General features: G+C 45.8%; 1 protein-coding gene and 1 long non-coding RNA gene across 2 annotated transcripts; one reads left to right on the top strand and one right to left on the bottom strand.

Moving 5' to 3' along the window:
• Nucleotides 1-631: 631 nt before the first annotated feature.
• Nucleotides 632-9,205, top strand: LOC147046172 (uncharacterized). The gene is made up of 3 exons (XR_015068117.1): nt 632-780; nt 8,159-8,264; nt 9,124-9,205. It is a non-coding gene; the product is annotated as an uncharacterized LOC147046172 (long non-coding RNA).
• A 3,771-nt stretch (nt 9,206-12,976) lies between these two features.
• LOC147046171 (BTB/POZ domain-containing protein KCTD1) lies at nt 12,977-18,487 on the bottom strand. Its single transcript, XM_085930378.1, has 5 exons — nt 17,950-18,487; nt 16,779-16,957; nt 15,534-15,678; nt 14,497-14,802; nt 12,977-13,362 (listed from the first exon to the last, which is right to left on the bottom strand). Exons 1-5 carry the CDS (start codon nt 18,187-18,189, stop codon nt 13,198-13,200), a joined length of 1,035 nt encoding a protein of 344 aa, XP_085786504.1. The 5' UTR covers nt 18,190-18,487; the 3' UTR covers nt 12,977-13,197.
• Between the last annotated feature and the right edge of the window lie 329 nt (nt 18,488-18,816).

The following is an 18,816-nucleotide window of genomic DNA, read 5'->3' as shown; positions in this document are numbered from 1 at the left end:
TTTGCCCATTAAGTAAAAAATTAATAATAAAAATTCTGCACAAAATGTCAATTATAGCCAGCAGGGCATTCAATGCTAGCAGCTAAGCTAGTTTCTTAATATCCTAAATTTGCGATTGATTATGATTTTGGTTGGCCTTATCCTGATATAGTACTAAATTGTGTCAAGGCAATCCAAAATGTCAACAAAAAAATCAAAATAGCCACCACCCCACCAGGTGAGCCACCTTCAAAATAAAAGTCCACTGAGGCTTTTAAATTGACCACGGTGTCATAGCCAATGTTGGGTAGACATAGAGAGCACACATCTGCATGAGCTGACCCGCTTTTTTTATTTTTTTTATTGAGGCACGCGATGCAGCGTTGTCACGGCACGCCGCATGAGCCAGCGCCAGATCATTGGAGCACTCACACTGCTGGGGGGACGGCTGACTCCAGCAGCGGTTCGGCGAGACGACCGTGGCGGGTCAGCCAGGCCGTGCAGCTGGAAGCCCCCGTGGCCAAACGTTGACCTTCTGCGAGCGAGTCAACTTTACATGCAGCTGCACTTAACGATGAGCGAGAAGTGCTGCACCTGCAAGTCTTTCTGGAAAATATGGCACGGTGTCAAGGAGGACACCAGATGACTCAGTTAGGGATGTTGGAGGTTCTGCTCTCAGTTTAAGTGTAATTGAAGCAAATTTGTCAAATGACTTTGCAGGGGCCAAGTTGAGCATGCCACTTAATTGGATTTCCATCTCCGCCTGAAACACAACTTGGCAGACTGCAGGGAAGGCTGGAGGTGAGTCGGGGGTGGTTTTAATGCAGCATTTCACAAGACACCCACGACACCTGGGCACGACCCCCCCCCCCCCAAGTCTGCCAGGGTTTCCGTATCCTGCCACTCCGAGTCAGCGAGTGATACCGTGGTGCCAAAACATCGTTTTTCTGCTCATTTCAGTAGGTCAAGGTAGGCCTTCATTTTCCTCACATGCTTGCCCGAGGGGGGGCGGGGATAGGCCGGTGCCCCCCCCGGCAAGGTCGATCAGGCGTTATTTTTCTAGCATCACGCTAGTCGGTACACTTTTCTGCTGGCTTTCTCCTTTTTCCATCTTATTGTCCACTATTGATTTCTGTCAGCAGTAAGCTATATGTCCATTAAGGCACAGATTTAATAGAGCGACAATGGAAAGCGGCTCCATTTGTTCCTCCAGTAGTGTAAGTGTTCATTTTGAGAGTCTGATACTAACCCTGGCCAGAAGCGAGCGCTGGATTTTTTCGCTGTAAATGGAAAACGCCGGAGGGCTTTTTCATTTTCTGGGCCCAGACGTTCCCTTCATGGTGTCGGAGCCCTTGTGCTCACAGAGTTCATGTTTCGCTGTGGGCCTTTTCTTTTTATTTATTTATTTTTTTCTGTATTTTGTTTTATCTCATAGCTTAGACTAGCAGGGCTTTGACTCCCAGGGGACTTTGGCGTAGCAAGAACCGAGATCAACAAAGTGAGTTTGTTTATGCCGGCTGTGTCCGCATGTTGTCGACTTGCACGTTTTCTCCGTCTCCATTTCCTGCTTCTCCTTGCCCCAGGGGAACGCAGCCCTCTAATTGGATCTTGTTCTAATTGAGCCTAATACTGGAGCGAACCGGAGTTGGGCCCTGTGGTGATGAAGAGCTGAATCAAAACTAAGCACAAAAACTTTAAACTGTGTACGTGTGTGTGTGTACGTGTGTGTGTGTGTGTGTGTGTGTGTGTGTGTGTGTGTGTGTGTGTGTGTGTGTGTGTGTGTGTGTGTGTGTGTGTGTGTGTGTGTGTGTGTGCGCGCGCCTGTGTGGGTGTGTGTATGAGCTTTTTGGCCTGCATAGTTTTTGCTCGTTTTATTTAAGTACAGTGGTTGATTTGGAGGGGGAAGGGTTGGCATGTTTTTTTTATTTTTGGCTACCTCACTCATATAAAACTAAATCACATTAAAATGGAATATATTCCCCTTCAGAGAGAAATGTTTTCATTTAGTCAGATGTGGTTTCAAAGACTGAATCATTCTTAACATTTAATTTAGGATCTGTGGATTTTTTCTTTTAATCAAATTATTGCGTCATTGATCCCAATTAAACAAACACCAGCTCAGTTATGATTGAATTCTGTCAGCAAATTTAGCAAATAAGAAAAAATGTAAATATATTGTAGGATTTTTCTAGGGACAAAAATGTACATAAAAAATAAATACATCATTTATTTATTTTTATTTTAACATAAATTTGATCGTTTTTCAAATCATATTTTATAGTTTAACATTCATTTCAGTTGTTTCTCGCTGACAACCCCTAAAACGCTGCATTGAAGCTCATAGAACATTTCACATTTGCCAAAGTATGTTTTGGTGATGCAGTAAAATCAGAAACATTTCTAACTCTTGTGCAAATATCACATCTTACAAATATTTGGATGCATATAAAGTACACCAGGTTAAGCATGCGGCAGTTTCACCAGACGTTAAACACACACACAAATGGAAATGAACAACAGCTGCTAAAGGGCAAGGAAAGGAATGAATACCTTTTTGCCTCCAGCTAGGACTGTTTTTTTTTTTTCTTTAATATAATCCTGCCTCCCTGTGAATCATCTTAAAACAGGAACAGACACATCTTTAACAATCAGACTTTACAGTGTGTCAACACATTGTTTTTAAAGCTGTTTGTTCATATTTGCATTCTGCATACTGGAATGAAAAGTCACATTTTAGACAGTTTAATTCTATTCATCCGTTCATTTGACTAAAACTTAACAGATAGTTTACTGGCACAGCGACTTTAGAGGGCCTGTCTGCCGTGAGTGTGCACACAAAAATGTCAGACCCTGCGATGACCCTCGAGGCAATATTCTAGGGTTGAAGCACTTTGATGACGCTATTCATGTAGCAGCCATTTATTTCAGGTTGCCTAATGTATGGAAGTTGAATAAGGTTGAACTCATTTGCTGTTCTGCCCCCCCCTCATGTTTATTGAGACTGGGCCTTAAAATCAGGTGCCTCTTGTCGTCTGAAAAATACGGTAATTATTCAAATATGGCAAAGGTTATTAACAACAGTGTTGTATGTGATGTAGCAAATTTAGTTGTATATTTCCTCACACTTTAAAGGGACTTAAAGTCCACGTTTGAGTCACTTGTAGTACTTGTGCATGCCTGAAGAGGGGAGCTGGGTGTCACCCTCGTTTCCATCCAAATAGGTCACGCCTCAGCGCCCCGAGGCCGTGTGCCTTGCCTGGAGCCAGGAGGACGTGGCCATGGCGAATGGTTCCAGAACAAACACAGCCTTGGAAAAACGTTTTCACCCTTAGGGGCACTGTGGCCCGGGGGCAAAGTGCTGATTGGAAACAGTTGAAAGAAAGAACTTTAGGCGGGGCCGGGCTGGGCGGGGGATTGTTTGGTTGTTATTGCGAAAGCCACGCAGCTGCTCGGGAGCTTAGAATGTCGGAAAGATGAGGGCACGTTGTGGCCTCAAGGTTTTTCTAATCAACATGAGACTGTACATGTGCACGCTTAGTTTATTTAAAAGTTGTGGGGAAGTGCAGGACCGAAGTGCAACCGCCCCCCTCCCGGTCCCCCCCCCTAGCGCTTTGTGTTGGAAGCATTAAACAAACAAACAAATGGTCGAAGAGCCCATTACTCACAGAAAGTATGCATGTGTGTTTATGTGCTTTTACGCCCCTCCGGGGCCCCGCGGGCTTCCACGTCGGCCCGTGTCTTGAAGGTGAGAAGGCCTGCTTGATAATTGAACGCCGCCTGGCACTTTAACAAATGTATTGAAAGGAGGAATCGAAAAAGCCGTTAATGAGATTTAACGCCCTGGGTGGTGTTGGGGGCGATCCTTCTCATAATTTTCCCAATCTAATAGTTTTTTTGTCAAACGTTGTTTTGTTTACGCCAATATAAGACACTCAAAAGGAAAGGTGGTGCAAACAAGGCCCGCGAGCCGGATGCGGGCCTCCAAGTCATTTTATGCTTGCAGCAATCTTTTTGGGGCGTTTGTTATCCATTCCAAAAATGATAATAATCGTATGAAGATGTTAGGTGGCAACGAGAAGTGTACGTACAACACAGCGCAGTGGAGCTCTACTTCTGACCAGGAGACATGCTTCTGATTCTGGCTAGCAGATTTTATGGCTCGCGACATTCTTTTGGCAGAAAACCAAAGTTGTTGACCCATTTTTGCAAATGTGAATATTTGTACATAACCCCGCCCCCCCAGAACAAAACCTAATAGGTCGCTAATGCTTCAAGTGGCATTTAAGCAGCCTCTTCTGAGCCAAATTAATAACCAAGGTTATTCTATATTTATTCGATAGTTAACAAAATGAAATAATTAAGACTAAAATGGAAGAAACATTTTTGTCAACGAACTAAATATAAATCGACATATTCCAAAACGATATTTTTATAGTATACCAATGTTACCCAAGGTACGTGCCAATTTTTCACATCATAGCCGCAGCCTTTTACCGTCTGTAGTTATAACTTTCAAATCGGACCTCTGAGGGCACCTGTAACAAGTTTGACCCCCATTCCAAGAAAAAGTGAATCTTTCCAGATGTTCCAAATGAAACAAATGGTAAAAAAAAAAAAGAAAAGCGCCAACAACTGAGTGGCGAGTGGCAGCGCGCATGTCTTTGTACTTGGGTTTGTTTACCTCACAAGATGGCTCCTGGCTCGGAGAATGAGCCATGAAAATGGCTGCCGTGGCTTGCCCGCGGCGCTCCGTATAGATTGGACTTTTCCACGTGGCGGCAGCGGGGGCTGCTGGGATACGCACCCAAGGGGATGTGCTCTCATTAAGGACAGTAGCCAGGGGCGCTTTTTACACTGCTTCCTGTGGTCGCTGACCTTCTTTTTCTTTCACACGGGGGCCTCGCGGCAGCACTGCTCTCTCTGCTTCTTGGGCTTCCTTGTCGCTCCCGACGACGCCCCCGGGGGTGCGTCACGTGGCCCGAGTGACTCCTGACCCGCCCCGCCCCTCCCGCCTTGCCGTTTGGCGCCAATGCAGACGGCGCAAAGGGTCACATGTGCCCCCCCAAAATGGCGGCGATGTCTCCAGGCTCTGCGAGGAAGAATTTTCCCGAGTTGACAGTGTCAAAACATCATGTCAAAAATGACCAAGCGTATGTGTCATCTTGAAGCGGTGCGGCTGCGGCAGAATTCATGTGGAAAAGGTTTGAGCGCTGCAAAGCTAAATCAGTGATGGGAGATATTTCGGAAGACTTTGGGTGCTTCATTTGGGTCACACGTGAGTCACATGAGGCACCGCAATGTGAGATGAGAGCCGTGAAGCAAAGCCCTTTGCGGGAGCCATTTTTGGGTTCTCAAAAATGAGCCAAAATGGACACCGCCAGCCTCACGATAAGGCAACGGAAGCAAAAGATTACTCCTAGCCAACCTGTGAAGTAAGAAGTCAGGATTTTTTTTTAATAGAATATTCCATAGTGGAATAATACATTATGTATTATACAAAATCATAATATATATAATTAAATAAGGATATTACTGTATTGTTTTAAATTTAAATGGAGGTTATTTGATGTAAAACTATAATCTTCCATTTTAAAGTTTAAGTATTATTATAGAAAAATAAACTCAAATCAATCAATGAAATGATTTTAATTTTATTATTATTATTACTGAGAAGATGATTATGAAGTCAAAATGGATTGCAATTTCTTACCTAATAAAATGAAATGTATAGTTAGCAGCAATTTTGTAGTGTTAAAAATTGTCGACATTTTTCAACGGGTAAGTCGATAAGAGTTAATCATTGATTAGAAACTCGGGGCTATTTGTTCTCTTCCTGAAGTTTCATTTGAAAAATATACACAGTATACATGAAATGTAAAAATATTTGAACTCTGCAGAGCTTCCTCATTTTCACTGTCCTTTTTTTTTCCCTTCAGAAGAACGATTATGTCGAAATGATCCCTGCAGGCAAAGGCACCGTCGTCCTTCACTCGCAAGCAACTCGACCGCTTTCAAAGTAGCCTCCATAAACTCTCGCTATCCCTCCCTCGGTGTGTCACCAGATGTGTGAATTTGCGTTCACACAAGACGTGCACGCGCCCCGTACTCGTACGTTTGCGGTTGGCGCAGCTCGGCGTCTCCAAAGCCCCAGTTTGATGCCCTCGTCTCACGATATCCAACCCCCACTCGCACTGCATCCCCTCAGGCCTCTGTGGGTGTGTGAGTGTGCTTGTATAAAATGGCTACTGAACCAAGAGGGTATTGTTTCTCTCCGTCAGGGTTGCAAAATTGAAGGTTCACATCCGAGCGCGTGCATACCAAAAGTCGAAGCGCACAGCAAGGCGTATTCAGACCCTGTTTAAAATTTGGACTTGTGTCTTGGCAGTGATTGAAAAAAAAAAAAACAATGAGCTTTTGTTCTCTGCAAAAAATGTTGTGTAAGCCTGAAAGCACTGAAGCATGGACAAAGTACACACGTACAGTATACTAGTTGAGAGACCACACACGACGAGGACGTTCCCGTCAGGAAGAAATAATAGTTGGAGATGAAGAATTGGAAGAAGCTAGGCTAACCATTAGCATATCTGGTAGCTCTTATGCAAAAGCAATTATGGGCTTGACTTCCTGTAAGACACAGGAAGTAGCAGTGAGACATTTGTTACTGCACATTTTGTTCGATGACCCTAATAATGAAAACCTGCCAAGATTTTATTGGATTTCCAAATTGCAAAACCTATCGGCCTTTTTCTTTTTCTTTCAATCCAAACCAGTGATCTTCTTTTTTTGAGCATACACATTGTAACTCCTACCCTTGAATCCCCCCCCCCCCTGAGGCAGCCCTTCCCACAGTTCAAACCAAATTTTGAAGACGAAGCTCCCCGCACAGCGTCGCTGGCGACACCGCCGTCGCCGAGCCGCAAACTTGATCGGACGGCATCGGGTCGTGCGCTCGTCGGTCTTTGCGTATGAGTGAAGCGTGGAACGAAAGCGACAGCGGGCAGCAGGGACGAACCCGTCAGCCACTCAGATCACATCAGGTCTGTCGGGACACATTGGAGCATAGCGAGCCTGATGGGCTTGTAGCCTGCGGGGGTGCGAAGAAGGCCAGATGACATACAGTCGCAGAGGGGGGGGGGGGGGGGTGAGGACGAGACCAAGAATGCGGGATGGCACATCCTCGCTTTTGCTTTTTAATGCTCAATATGCTCCAACGACACGTGTCAGCCATGGCGTACACGATGCACTAATTATACAGTAACGCCTTACGATAAAGTATACACGCAGACATGTCTGCCCCCCCCCACCCCTCTCAGAGCAAGCGCCATAAACATGTAGCCTGGATCTCCCACCAGATAAGCTGCATCTCCCACAACATGGCACATATGCTAATGTGAAAGGCAGGACTCTTTTCTTTTTTTTTTTTTTTATGGGCTGCACACGATGCATATGCTCGTACGTGCGGATAAATGTGCAGACACGCTCGGGTACATATGTCCGCAGGCGCTTAAGCGGGAAATAGACACTTCTCTTCATGCCTGTTCTTTAATTGGGGCATTTATTGTTTTTTGTTGCGGCTGCCGCTGCTTTACTTCATTAAATTAAAGGCGCACGTATCAGCACAGCCGCATGTTTTCAAGGTTTGTATAAGCAAGAACGCTGCCCTCAGCCATTAAGTTGCAAATTAGCATATCGTTTTTGACTGTGGGAAATGCCAGCCCAAGAAGCTTTTTTAACATTTTCACACTAATCAACTTGACTTTAACATGTTGGATTTGAGTTTGATTTGCTTTCATCACAAATATTGCCCCCCCCCCTTCCCCCCCTCAGCTGTGTGCGTGTATCTCTGTGCATGTGTATTGACTCTATGTCACGTTAACATATTTCAATGCTCGTGTTTGTTTTAGGAGGAGGCTGAAAAGGACAAATTGATCTAATGTTGAATATTCCGTATTGGTTTTGCTGTAATACTTTTCTAATTCTTGGTTTATTCAATTGCATTTCCTCGAGGCTGCTAGGTATGGAAATAAGCCCCCCCCCCCCTTCCCTCCTTCTTTTTGCCTGTGTAAATTGCTGCTATCACCTCGAGCCTTTTGAACAAGATTACCCAGATGGCCTCGCATGGTGTGCCTGAAGTTTTATTTTTCCTCTTTTGCCTGTTTTCTCCCTTTTGTTGCTGCAGGGGAGAAAGAGAGCGAGCCGGGAAGCCTGCTGAAGGCTGCGGGCCGAGCCAGGAGGCTGCAGCTGTGGCAAAGAGAGATCTGGGGGAACAAGAAGAAGAGGAAGAAGTGAGTTGGAGGAGTGTGCGAGTGCCGTGGGCTGAATCAGACTGGTGCAAGGGGGCGGGGAGTGTTTTGTGTGCGAGGAGTTTGCGGGTTAGTTGAGGGACTAAAAATCTGAAGGCAACAATACCAGCTATTATTAAACCCCCCACCACCACCACACACACACCCTCACCTGCATTGGCTGTAAATGGGACTGGGATAAGCCCCTCCAGGCTGGTAGGTATACAAACGTAGTGGATCTGCACACATGTTTTGAGTAAAGTGTTCCCAGAGTAAACACATATTTGTTCAAAACGTACCTGGTAATCAGGTTGCAAAACTTTCCACCAAAAAAAGAATCTAAAGCAAAGATCTTCCCCATTAACCCCAGCCCCCTTCGATCTTCTGCTCTTGTTGCCCTCATGACCTCTCCGCAGCCAAGTAGCCTCAAGGCCAGTCAAGGCCTCACATTCCCCGGTTGTGTCATTCCAAATGGATCTGCTCACCTCACGAGGAATTATAAAGATCCGTACAGCCAAACATCTCCGGCCGAGCACTTACGACGCTGTCCACCAAATATCAAAAAGCAACTAACTTTCAGTCTTACTGTTCAAATCCAGCCCACCAACTAACGGTGGCACCCTCCCACCAGCCAAACATCCAAATAATAATAATTCAGGTTATGATAAATAGCCACCCGCCGAGCTAGTGGTTATTGTTGCGCTAGTGCTAACGTTCGTCATTGGCTTTCCGCTCAGCGTGGCCTGGACATAATCTGCTGCTGGTTTTAAGCCCCGAGCAAGAATAGCATTTTCATACATTAAGGTGGCACACAGATAGAGAATTATGCACAGCTAAAATGTTCACCTGTTTATTATTCGAGCATGCTACATCCAGACTAATCTCCAAGAAGAACACGCCCAACCTCCAGATTGCTGATCTTGGCCAGGAGGCAACAGTGGAAGGAGATGCTCACCTGAGATAAATGAGGAGGGTGAAGAACTGCATATCGTAGGATATATGCTTATAAAAAATATGATTGCATGTAGCAAAGCAGCAATAGAAAGTAATGTTCCACTCGAATGCACACACTGCGCTACCTCAAACGGATGTTGATGTTGTGAGCAAAAATTTAAGCATCAGATACTGTCGTGAAAACCAAATATGGTCACGGAATGAGTTCGACTCATAAGTCAAGGCACCCGTCTTGATTCACGTTTTTCAGGAAAGCAGTGAAGTAAGGAGTGTAGGAATCTCAAATAAATATTGCCCCAAATGTATGTATAAAAAAAAAAAAAGTAAAAAATCCAAACAAGACAAAAATGCAAAATGAATAAAAAGCAAAACAAAAAAAGTAACAAAACTAAATTGATCAAAATAGTCACACCTAGACGAGACCTGAGTGACTCAGGAAGCTGTTTGGAAGCCGCAAGGAACATGGCTGATGAGGACATGTGAAGACAAAAGCTTCATAAATAAGACAAGCCATGAACACGGAACACAACAAAATATGACGTAACAACGAAACGCAACTCGCAGATCTTCTCAACTTATGTCTCCGACTTGCAATCAACAGTTCCTCGCATGGCGAACGCTCACTGTTTGTTTGTTTGTTTGTTTGTTTGTTTGTTTGTTTGTTTAGTAGAATTTTGCTCTCTGTCATAATGAAGGACTCCCCCCCCCCCCACCTTTTTTTTTTTTAACTTGTTCTTATTTATTCTCATGGCTGGAGGTAGTATGTGGTGGTTGATGAGGGGCTGAAATGAACCGAGCCTTAGCCTCAGCCCGAGGGCCGCCGCGCATATCTTAGCATAAGTGATGGCCGACCGCGGGGCTCGAACGTTGCCGAGAGAGCCCCCAGGACAGCCGGCCCTGACAGATCATGTATTTATAGGTCTGTTGAAAGACCTCTATTGTGTCCCACATAGCCCGGGAGCACGTCTGTCCTCTGTATTATAATAAAGCCGGTGGCCTCAGCGCTATGATGGATGGCTGGCTCTTGAATGGCGGACTCCGCAATCATCGGAGCGGTTCGGGTCGGCCCGGCGTGAAAGGCTCCCGTCGTAGAAATGTAACCTCTTAATCAAGGCCAGGTATCCCGTCTTAATTGTCAGCCACGGGACGGAGGCGCAGAGAGAAAACGAGTGAGGGCGACTGCTGTTTTTTTTTTTTTTTTTTTTTCCTGCGCCAAAGGATACATTTGCAATTATCTCAATGGCTTTAAAGGCCCGGTGGGCTTTTTTCGATACAGGTTAGAGTGAGGCACCTATGGCATTTAAAGGCTGGCCAGATTTCATTGCTGCTCAAATTCCATCACAGCTCCGCTCAGCCATTTTACACCACGACGGTAAAATACAGCGAGCATTTATTGGGAAAAAGTATCTGCCAAAAAATGGAAAAGTCGCGCACGGATTTGGCAAAAAACGCGACAAAGCTTGACTTTTTTGACGCCTTGAGCCTCACGAGGCGAGTGGTGTTTGAGCTGTTTCCCAATCGCATGTTCTCCTCATACCTCTGGAGTAGAATATAAATGATACACTCTGAGCGTACAGTCAATGCCAAAGGGCCCGCAGGGGAAGACGGAAAACCTCCTCACTGCAAGCGCGCCTCGACTCCAGCCTTGACTTTTTTTGACAACGGTAAAAACAATAAGCCAAAAGTGAAACGAGCTTTACCTCGAATCCATCGCTTGGACAGAGATATTTTAATGAGTGTATTTATTTTGTGTAGCATTAGAGGGCTGGACGCGGCGGCCATCTTTACAATATTCGCAAGTGGAGATCCTCTCACTGAAATGTCGACATAGCACGGCTGCTCTCTCCGCGCTAAATTAAAAGCGATCGATAGAAAACAAGTCGGGTGCGTTCTCCCCCACAACGGCGCAAACACCCCTATTAAGACTATTTTTCCTTCTTCATCGTTCACAACTTTTTTCCATATTATTCACGTTTTTATTCTCATATCATTAGGATTTTTCTCTCATAATACAAGACTTGTGCAGCATTTTATTCCCTCCGCATTATCCAAACAGAGAGTGTCAATTTTGGGGGCATTATTTCACTACTAGTCGTCAAACTACAAAAATTCCAAGCTCAAAAGTCGGAATAGACATTTATTCATCACGCTAATGCACTAATTTCTCCGCTAGAAATAATTCTGTGGCCATGATATTATAAGAAAGATATTTCTAAGTCTTCAGTCTCTCAACTGTCTTTGAAAATTTGAAATCAGCCCCTGAGGCTGAGGCAGGGGGAAGACAGAAGGGCGGCTTGAGGAAAAAGAAAAATGGCACGGGAGACGTGTGGGAGTTGTTGTTTTTTTTGCTTTTCTTCACCGTAGGTTACATTTATAATCATCACGCTGTTGTAAAATGGCCGAGGGTGGCATTTTCAATAACGGTAGGACACATCTGTGGAGCTCAACTAAAGATCAACATGGAGGGAGAAAGATGGTTAAAATGACTTTGTGTAACATAATGACGAGCGTCCATCCGTTGACCCTGCATCACGCTGCTCGCTTTCTCCAGGCGCTATTCCGCTTATGGATGATTTCAAATAATCACTAGAGAAAGACGCAGCACACAAGATTGACCCTTTCGTTTTTATTCCATCATATTTCACGACAGGTTGGTTTTATTCTTATAACCAACAAATTATAGGAGCTTTAAAATATTGTTGAATATGGACTCTGTCATCATCACGGAAACTCCCGATCATCTTGTTAAGCATATTAGCATTCAACTTGTGTCGTGGGATAATATCTTAGTTTGATCCAGTACCTGCTTGCCAGTGAATTTGAAAGCAAAGGGAAACCTGCAGCCTTGGAGGTTGAGACGCAAGCTAAATTTTTTTAATAATAAATAAAAAAAATGGGGGGTCGCGGTGGAACTAGGGCACAAGAGGCCTGAAAGGGAGACGTAGCAAAGCATCAAGCGGCAGATCGCCACAGAAAAGTAGCGATTCTGCCATGAGGGATGAAGACAAGATGACAGGACTGTGTGTGAGATTTCACTTTTTTCGGGGGCCCTGCGGGGATTGTGTGGAAGCGCAGCTGACAGGACTAGCGACTCCGTTCATTGCAACTAAGTAAAGGAGGCCTCCGTGCAGCCACTGGTCTATCGTACTTGTATGAAGATCGTACTGTAATCATTTATTAATGGTCACTTGCCATGTATTCCTGCCCTGTGCTATGGCCTGTGTTTCCTTTACCTCAAGGAAGTACTCACACTCTGAAATCTGTGCCTGGGTTGACACCTAAAGTCCAGCACTTTAGCTAGTGCGAGTGCTATGATGCATATTTAAATTTCCCTAATGCGGTGGGCACGAGCCAAACCACACTCGGGGCCCTTTTTTTGTGTCTAGCACATGTCAAGTGCCAAGTGTAGTCAAACTGTGCTAATGGGCGGAGCTTTCTTTCAATTGCTAGACTACGCAGATAGAAAAGGGCGTGTGCGCCGTTGTGGGAAGAAACGCAACCATCTCCCGGCTCCCAGAAGGAATTGTGCCCCACTATTGTCATATTTATCAATGAAATACAATGACGTCCAACCCCACACGTCCACTGTAGTGAAATAACAATTCCCTCACAAAAAAATGAACCAAAGCTGACTTTTAACTCAACACATGCAGGCCTGAGCTATTTGTGAGGCACACGTGCTGCCCGCTACTCCACCGTGCTGCCCATTTCAACCGAATGTAGGCTCAAAGTTTTAAAACAAACTTTATTTCGGGATACAACATATATAAATATTTCTCATTCGCGTTTTATGGGGGTAGACAATCACAAATGTCCGCGCAATCTTTAATTCAAATGTCGCAACTCTTTCCATTGCAGATGCGTCTGTTTTTTTTATTTTATTCTGTAGATGATTTTATAAGAAAACAAGAACAAGAAATTAAAACAAGTGAAGAAAAAAAAACGTGAAGAGTCCAGAGCACGGAAAAGTCCAGCAGAGTCTCTAGTCTAGTTGCTCTTGCTTTATCCGATTGCAATTGAGTCCTCCTCGCTGAGCCGTCCTCCTCAGTTCCCGCCTCAGAACGTACTCGCTGAATTGGGACGAGTCCACGCCTCCCCCGCAGGAACCGGCAATCTCGAAGCCTCGTTGCTGCAGGCGTTCCAGAACCTGAAAAGAAGAGAGGGCACAATATATAAAAACAAAAACTTACTGTATATTCACACTTACGGCACTGGTGAAGCTTGGGTTTTCCCTTAGTGGAAGCCTTTTTTTTTTTTTTTACTAAATCCCAAAATTCTTCACAAAACGCCAATGAAGATGCACCAGATCTGGAAAAAAAAACTCCTGGAAAAATAAAAAAACACCCAAAAGTCAATGATCTGGCCTGACACCTGGGAGGTCCAAGTATATTTCAGAGGGTGAAGGGGCAGTGCCCCTGTGGCTCACCCTCTCACTCCGCCAGTGACCTACAGACAATTTAGAGTCCTCCACAAAGTACTTTAAGAGTCTCTTCGCAATACGCTGTCGAGCAACACAAAAACCGACTGGAATCTCAACGAGACTTTCATCGGAAAGTCTCTGCCTCGTATTCACGTCCATTGTTGTCTCGTGTGTGTTGTGCGTTTGTGTTGGTCTGCGTACGTGTTTGCGAGGCCGCCGCCTCGCAGACATCCACAGACGTGTCCCGGGGGCCTGTAGGATCACATTCCATCGAAGAGGCCCCCGGGAGCAGTGTGGCTTTCTCTCCAGTACTTGGCTCAGTGTGGGACGCTCAAACCACCACCCCCCTCCCCCATTCGCTTTTCCCTATTTCCCCCCCCCCCCTCGCCCCAGGCCCAAGCCTCTGCCGAAACTACAAAGGTCCCCCATACTGCTTGCAGCCCCCCCCCCCCTCCCTCCTCATCTCTCCCTGCCTCCATTAGCCGCAGATACAGCATCCACCGCCGGCGTGCTTTAATAACCAAACAGGATTATGGGCCCCGCCTGGGGACAAACTGCCAGGGAGCACGCTCACTTTCTTTCTTGCACTCACTTCAGAGGCGGTTTTGTTGTTTTTTTCGGGGTGTTTTTCAGACTGTCCAGATCAATGCCAAATCTATTCACATATGCCTCCAATCCTTCAATAATGTATCAGACGAGAAGTGAAAATTTAAGTCGCTGGAAAGCTGAGTGCTCACTGTTAATCTGGCCGTACATTTTTTTTTTTGGGTGTCAATATTAGGGTCACGATCACTCAGGGAGAGAAAACCGTCCCGCTTATCCTCGCTAGCAAGTTTGACATCTTTGTCGCGACGTTCTTGCCTGGACGGAGTTGAGGAGGCAATATCCGTTGAGCGGGAAGCGAATGACGTGCGTGGAGTCGTGGTTCCAACCCGCGTTGACCAGGTTGCACATGACGTCGCCGATCTCGGGAAAGACGTCCTCGATCAGCGCCTTGTCGCCACTCAGCGTGATCCTCTCGCCCAAGTCGGGCGTCACGCGCACCACCACGCACTCGCATGGGCGTGATACCTGACTCAGCTCCTGGTCCTGGCGCCAATGCTCCAGCTCGGACAGCATGGGCTGCAGCTGGAAGTATCGGGCCTCCTCGTACAGCAGGCTGTAGTCCTGGTGGAAGGGGGGGGGAGGACCACACAGAGACACACAGAGTCTGATTGTTGTCATCTCGGGGCAACAGCGCTTAGCATGAATAGCTAGGCTGTATTTATTTCTCGTGCTTGTCTGTGAAACCTTTGAGTCAGCATTTTTGTAAATTTAAAAATCCTACTTTTGAATTCCTCTGTTGTTTTATCATTTCCAAGACTACAATATTGGAACGTAACCGTAATCAGTCATGTACGCATTTTACGAGGTCTGCATAGGCTCAACATTGCCGCTTCAACAGAGAGCACCGCTGGGCCTGTGAGTGCATTTGAGTTCTCAGCGCCGCTTGACTCGGGCCTGTCTTTTGTCTTTGCTTATTTTAGCTGACATACTTTCCGCTGATGGAGCCTCAGTGTGGATAATCTATCAGATGATGTGCGTCTTTGCTTTCTCCCGAGGGGCAAGTCAAGTAATTACTAACTGAATGTTGCACAAGAGTTGAACGGTAGGAGTACTAATGGGTCACATGTAATGTAATTCAGCCTCGGCACACAGGACTACTTATTCACGTATCACAACCGCCAATTGTTTGCTCTTCTCCTATCGTCCGTCCTTTTGGCCAGTGGGGACCCTTACTTGGAAGATGTTTGCAGCAATTCCAACATGGCATCATAAGCCAAAGGCGGATGTTATTGTGCGTGCGCGCCCACTTGCAGAAACGCTGAGTGGCCGATGAGGTTTTTCTCTGGGCTTACTTTGAAGTCGTCTGGGATGAGCAGCTTGGACGTCCTGAGGAAGTTGAGGATGTAGCGGAACATGTGTCCGTCCCTGTCAATGAAGTAGTGCTGCTTCAGGCTGTCCAGCACTATGGGCTCGGTGCCATCAAAGAGGCGACCGATTCTGTGCAGTGACAGGAGACATGTTGGAAGCAAAGAGAGGGTCAGCATCGCGACAGAAACGCCTTCTCTAGCTTTAGCATAGCGGTTATGATAGCATGTAATAGGGACACAGAAAATCCTAGTGACTGATATGAACTTCATATTTTGATTCAGTTTTCAATCGTCCCAAACTGTGTTTGTCCACCCATGACATAAGCAGTTAGGCTGGGTGAAGATCCAGAGCCACCTTTAAGCAACTGCCCACACTCTACATGTACACTTGCATTTATATTCTTTGTGGTTGCATGAATATCTCGCAGTAAGGGATTTGCTACCACAAGAAGATAGTCTAGTAACTACCTGGTTGTCATGGTAACAAAAGCCAGTCTTGCAATCATCCCAACAGTGGAGTAAGTATCCAGTGGCTAACTTGAATGAGATCAATTTCAGCAAGGCAAGATATGAAGGATTTTTAAAGCTGTAACCTTTTTTGGCGCCCCCTATGCTGCAATTCAGAATTACAACAACAGAACAGAGCTGTGCAGTTGCTTCAACATGACGTCAGTCAATGCATGTTATGTTTCTTGTATGTGTGTTAACATCCGTTAAAATAATACAGCAAAAAAATTATACTCCGACTATAAGTTATGCTATATTTTTATCTTTTTTTCTTTATTGTGCAGAGGCGAGACAATTTAAGTCGTAGTAGTCGAATAATGAAGCAAAAGAAAGACATTGTGAGAGGTCAGGGCCAGCTGGTCGCGCTCTGCCCGAGGCGGTTTGCTGCTCGCCCTCGGGCGCGTCACCCACAGCGACCTCGCAGCCTCCAGATGGCCGCATGCCCTTTGGCCTTTTTTTGCTGCTGCTGTGGCATCTGTCCAAATAAGCACGTTGTCTTTGTCCGCACCCTACGCTCAACATCTTCGACTAGATTTACACCGTAGGTCTAAGATCCCAATTCTTATTTTTCGTTTAAATCCTTTTTGAGAGATTGTCAATCCTTGGCGGTGACAGCACAGAAGTCAACAATAATTTGTAAATATTAGAATTTAGTTAGTTGTGTGGAATTGGTTAGTTTCATCCAACTAGTGCATTCTCCATTTTCCTCTCAGAGTAACTGACCGAGATTCTGGGAATTTGGTGAGTGTGGCCAGGCTGCTTGTGTACATGTGTCCGCCCACGTCGATGTGCACCGGTGCATTGGACTTGGTGAGTTGCGCCGGTGTGGGGATGCCCTGGTTGCTCAACGGAGACACCGGCGAGCGTGTGATCATGGGTCGGGACATACTGGAACGATTGTCCTGTTGGCACACATTGAAGTTGCACTTGATTAGTCTAGCAATTTCTTTTCTGGAGCTAGAGCAAACTCAATGCAAGAAGGCCAGAACCCATATTCACACCCTGAACCTCAAAACTATGAGGCAGATGTGCTAATTAACACAACATATTTGGGGGAGGCAGTGCCCCTGCACCCCCCCCTAGCTCTGCCAGTGTACTGTGCTGAAAATAATGCCTACTTTTATTGACGCAAAATGCTGCTGACTATTCACAATCATTTTTTTCTCTCATGCAAAAAACACACACAGGAAGAAGATTCAAACCTAGAACCTCAGTACCATGATGCAGATATCTCCGTGCCCTCTACTTCTTGATACATATAATGACTAATCCTTGCTATTCACATGCACTTACATCATGGTTAAAATCCTGAGTTGCAATTCAAACCCAGAACTTCTCCAGTGCGAGGCAAACCTGCTAATCACAAATGCATTGCGTTGCCTGGGGAGCAGTATGACTTTTTAAAATATACTTGTGTATAGTATCTATTCATTCAAGCAAACTCCTGTGCCAAGAATCGAACCCAGAACTTCTCAAATATAAGCCAGGCAATGCTAACCACGACTTCCGCTCTGCTGCCCTTCATTCAATCGTGTGCAAAAATAAGACAATGAAATAAGTTCAGAGCTCGACCTTGACCTGAATGTTGCCAGTATCCACAAGCACTCAAACCCTGCAGGCTAAAAAGCAAATTAATGTTTTTTTTTTCTCTTTTTTGTTGGGGAGGGGGGGCGTGTAATAAGACTCTAGCTCCTCTTAACCTAAAAACACCATTAGCAGCACACTGAGTAGGACAAAAAAAGTTGTCAACTCTCGATTTTAAAGCTTCACTGTTAGGATTGCCCAAAAACAAACCATCTAGCGTCATGCGTAAAATCCCTCCACCCACCCAGATAGCAAGTGAACCTTAACTACCACTGACCCCCACCCCTCAGCCGATAAAAGCTACATTTACCTGCGCCGGCATGACGCTGGTAGGCGACGAGGTCACCGAGTGGTCATTCTGCTTGAGCGAGGCAGCGGGCAGCGGCTCTCCGCGCACGGCGTACATGAGCGACGTCTCCCGGCATTCGGCCGCCCGCATCGGCGCTCGTTTGAGTGGAGCGTGCACCGCCGCCTCATCCGCGGAGGTGATTGGCCGCGGTCGCTTCCTCGCCTTCTGATGCGTCAGGTCCATGATATCCGTCTCGTCCATGTTTTTTTTTTTTTTTTTTTGGTTTGCTGTCACGAGATTAGATTTCTTGTCTTCTTTCGTCCGTTCTCGTCTTTTTGGTCGGCTCGAATGTGAGGAGCAGGACGCGCGGGGAGAGCGTGGCTGTCAGGCGGAGCAGCTCGCTCGCAATGGCTGGGAGAAGTCAAAGCCCCCGACAACATTAGCATCGCAGCGCCTGCGGCTCTTCGAGGCTGTCGCTCTTTCAGCGGCAGCAGGTACGAGTGTCGCATTTTCACGGGCAAACCAATCCTGTTTCCAGACTGGCTTTTTTACCCCTTCCCTTTTTACAAAAACGGCACTGAAGACCCCCACCCACCTTCTTCTTGTATGGCTGACCTGTGCCCCCCCCCCTCTTTTTTTTCTTCTGCCCCTCCTCACGATGATGCTCGACAAACACACTCGAGATTGCGCGCACACGCGCATAATATAATGATGGAGAACCTCAACAATCCAAAAAGCTTCCATTGGAAGATCATTTCGAGATGCAGTAGAAGCGTGGATGTTGATGCTGACACTTGTAATTGACCGCACTATGATTCACGGAATGTTTTGAACTCAGTGTCACTTGACTTAGCAAAGTGTTTTATTTCCTTTTTTTTTGGTTATTTT

Source organism: Syngnathus leptorhynchus, chromosome 14 (genome assembly GCF_054491065.1).
Source record: "Syngnathus leptorhynchus isolate UIUO chromosome 14, UIUO_Slep, whole genome shotgun sequence".
In the NCBI taxonomy this organism is placed as follows: Eukaryota; Metazoa; Chordata; class Actinopteri; order Syngnathiformes; family Syngnathidae; genus Syngnathus; species Syngnathus leptorhynchus.
The sequence above is the reverse complement of the archived record's forward strand: the minus strand, read 5'-3'. Positions and strand labels throughout refer to the sequence as shown.

What these genes read in the sequence shown, in the direction of transcription:
- LOC147046171 (XM_085930378.1), bottom strand. Translation starts at nt 18,189, where the DNA reads ATGGACGAGACGGATATCATGGACCTGACGCATCAGAAGGCGAGGAAG. An exon ending in CCAGCGTCATGCCGGCGCAG is followed by an intron (nt 16,958 to 17,949) that starts GTAAATGTAGCT and finishes GTGTGCCAACAG; the next exon opens with GACAATCGTTCCAGTATGTC. An exon ending in GCCTCCTCAACTCCGTCCAG is followed by an intron (nt 13,363 to 14,496) that starts GCAAGAACGTCG and finishes TCTTCTTTTCAG; the next exon opens with GTTCTGGAACGCCTGCAGCA.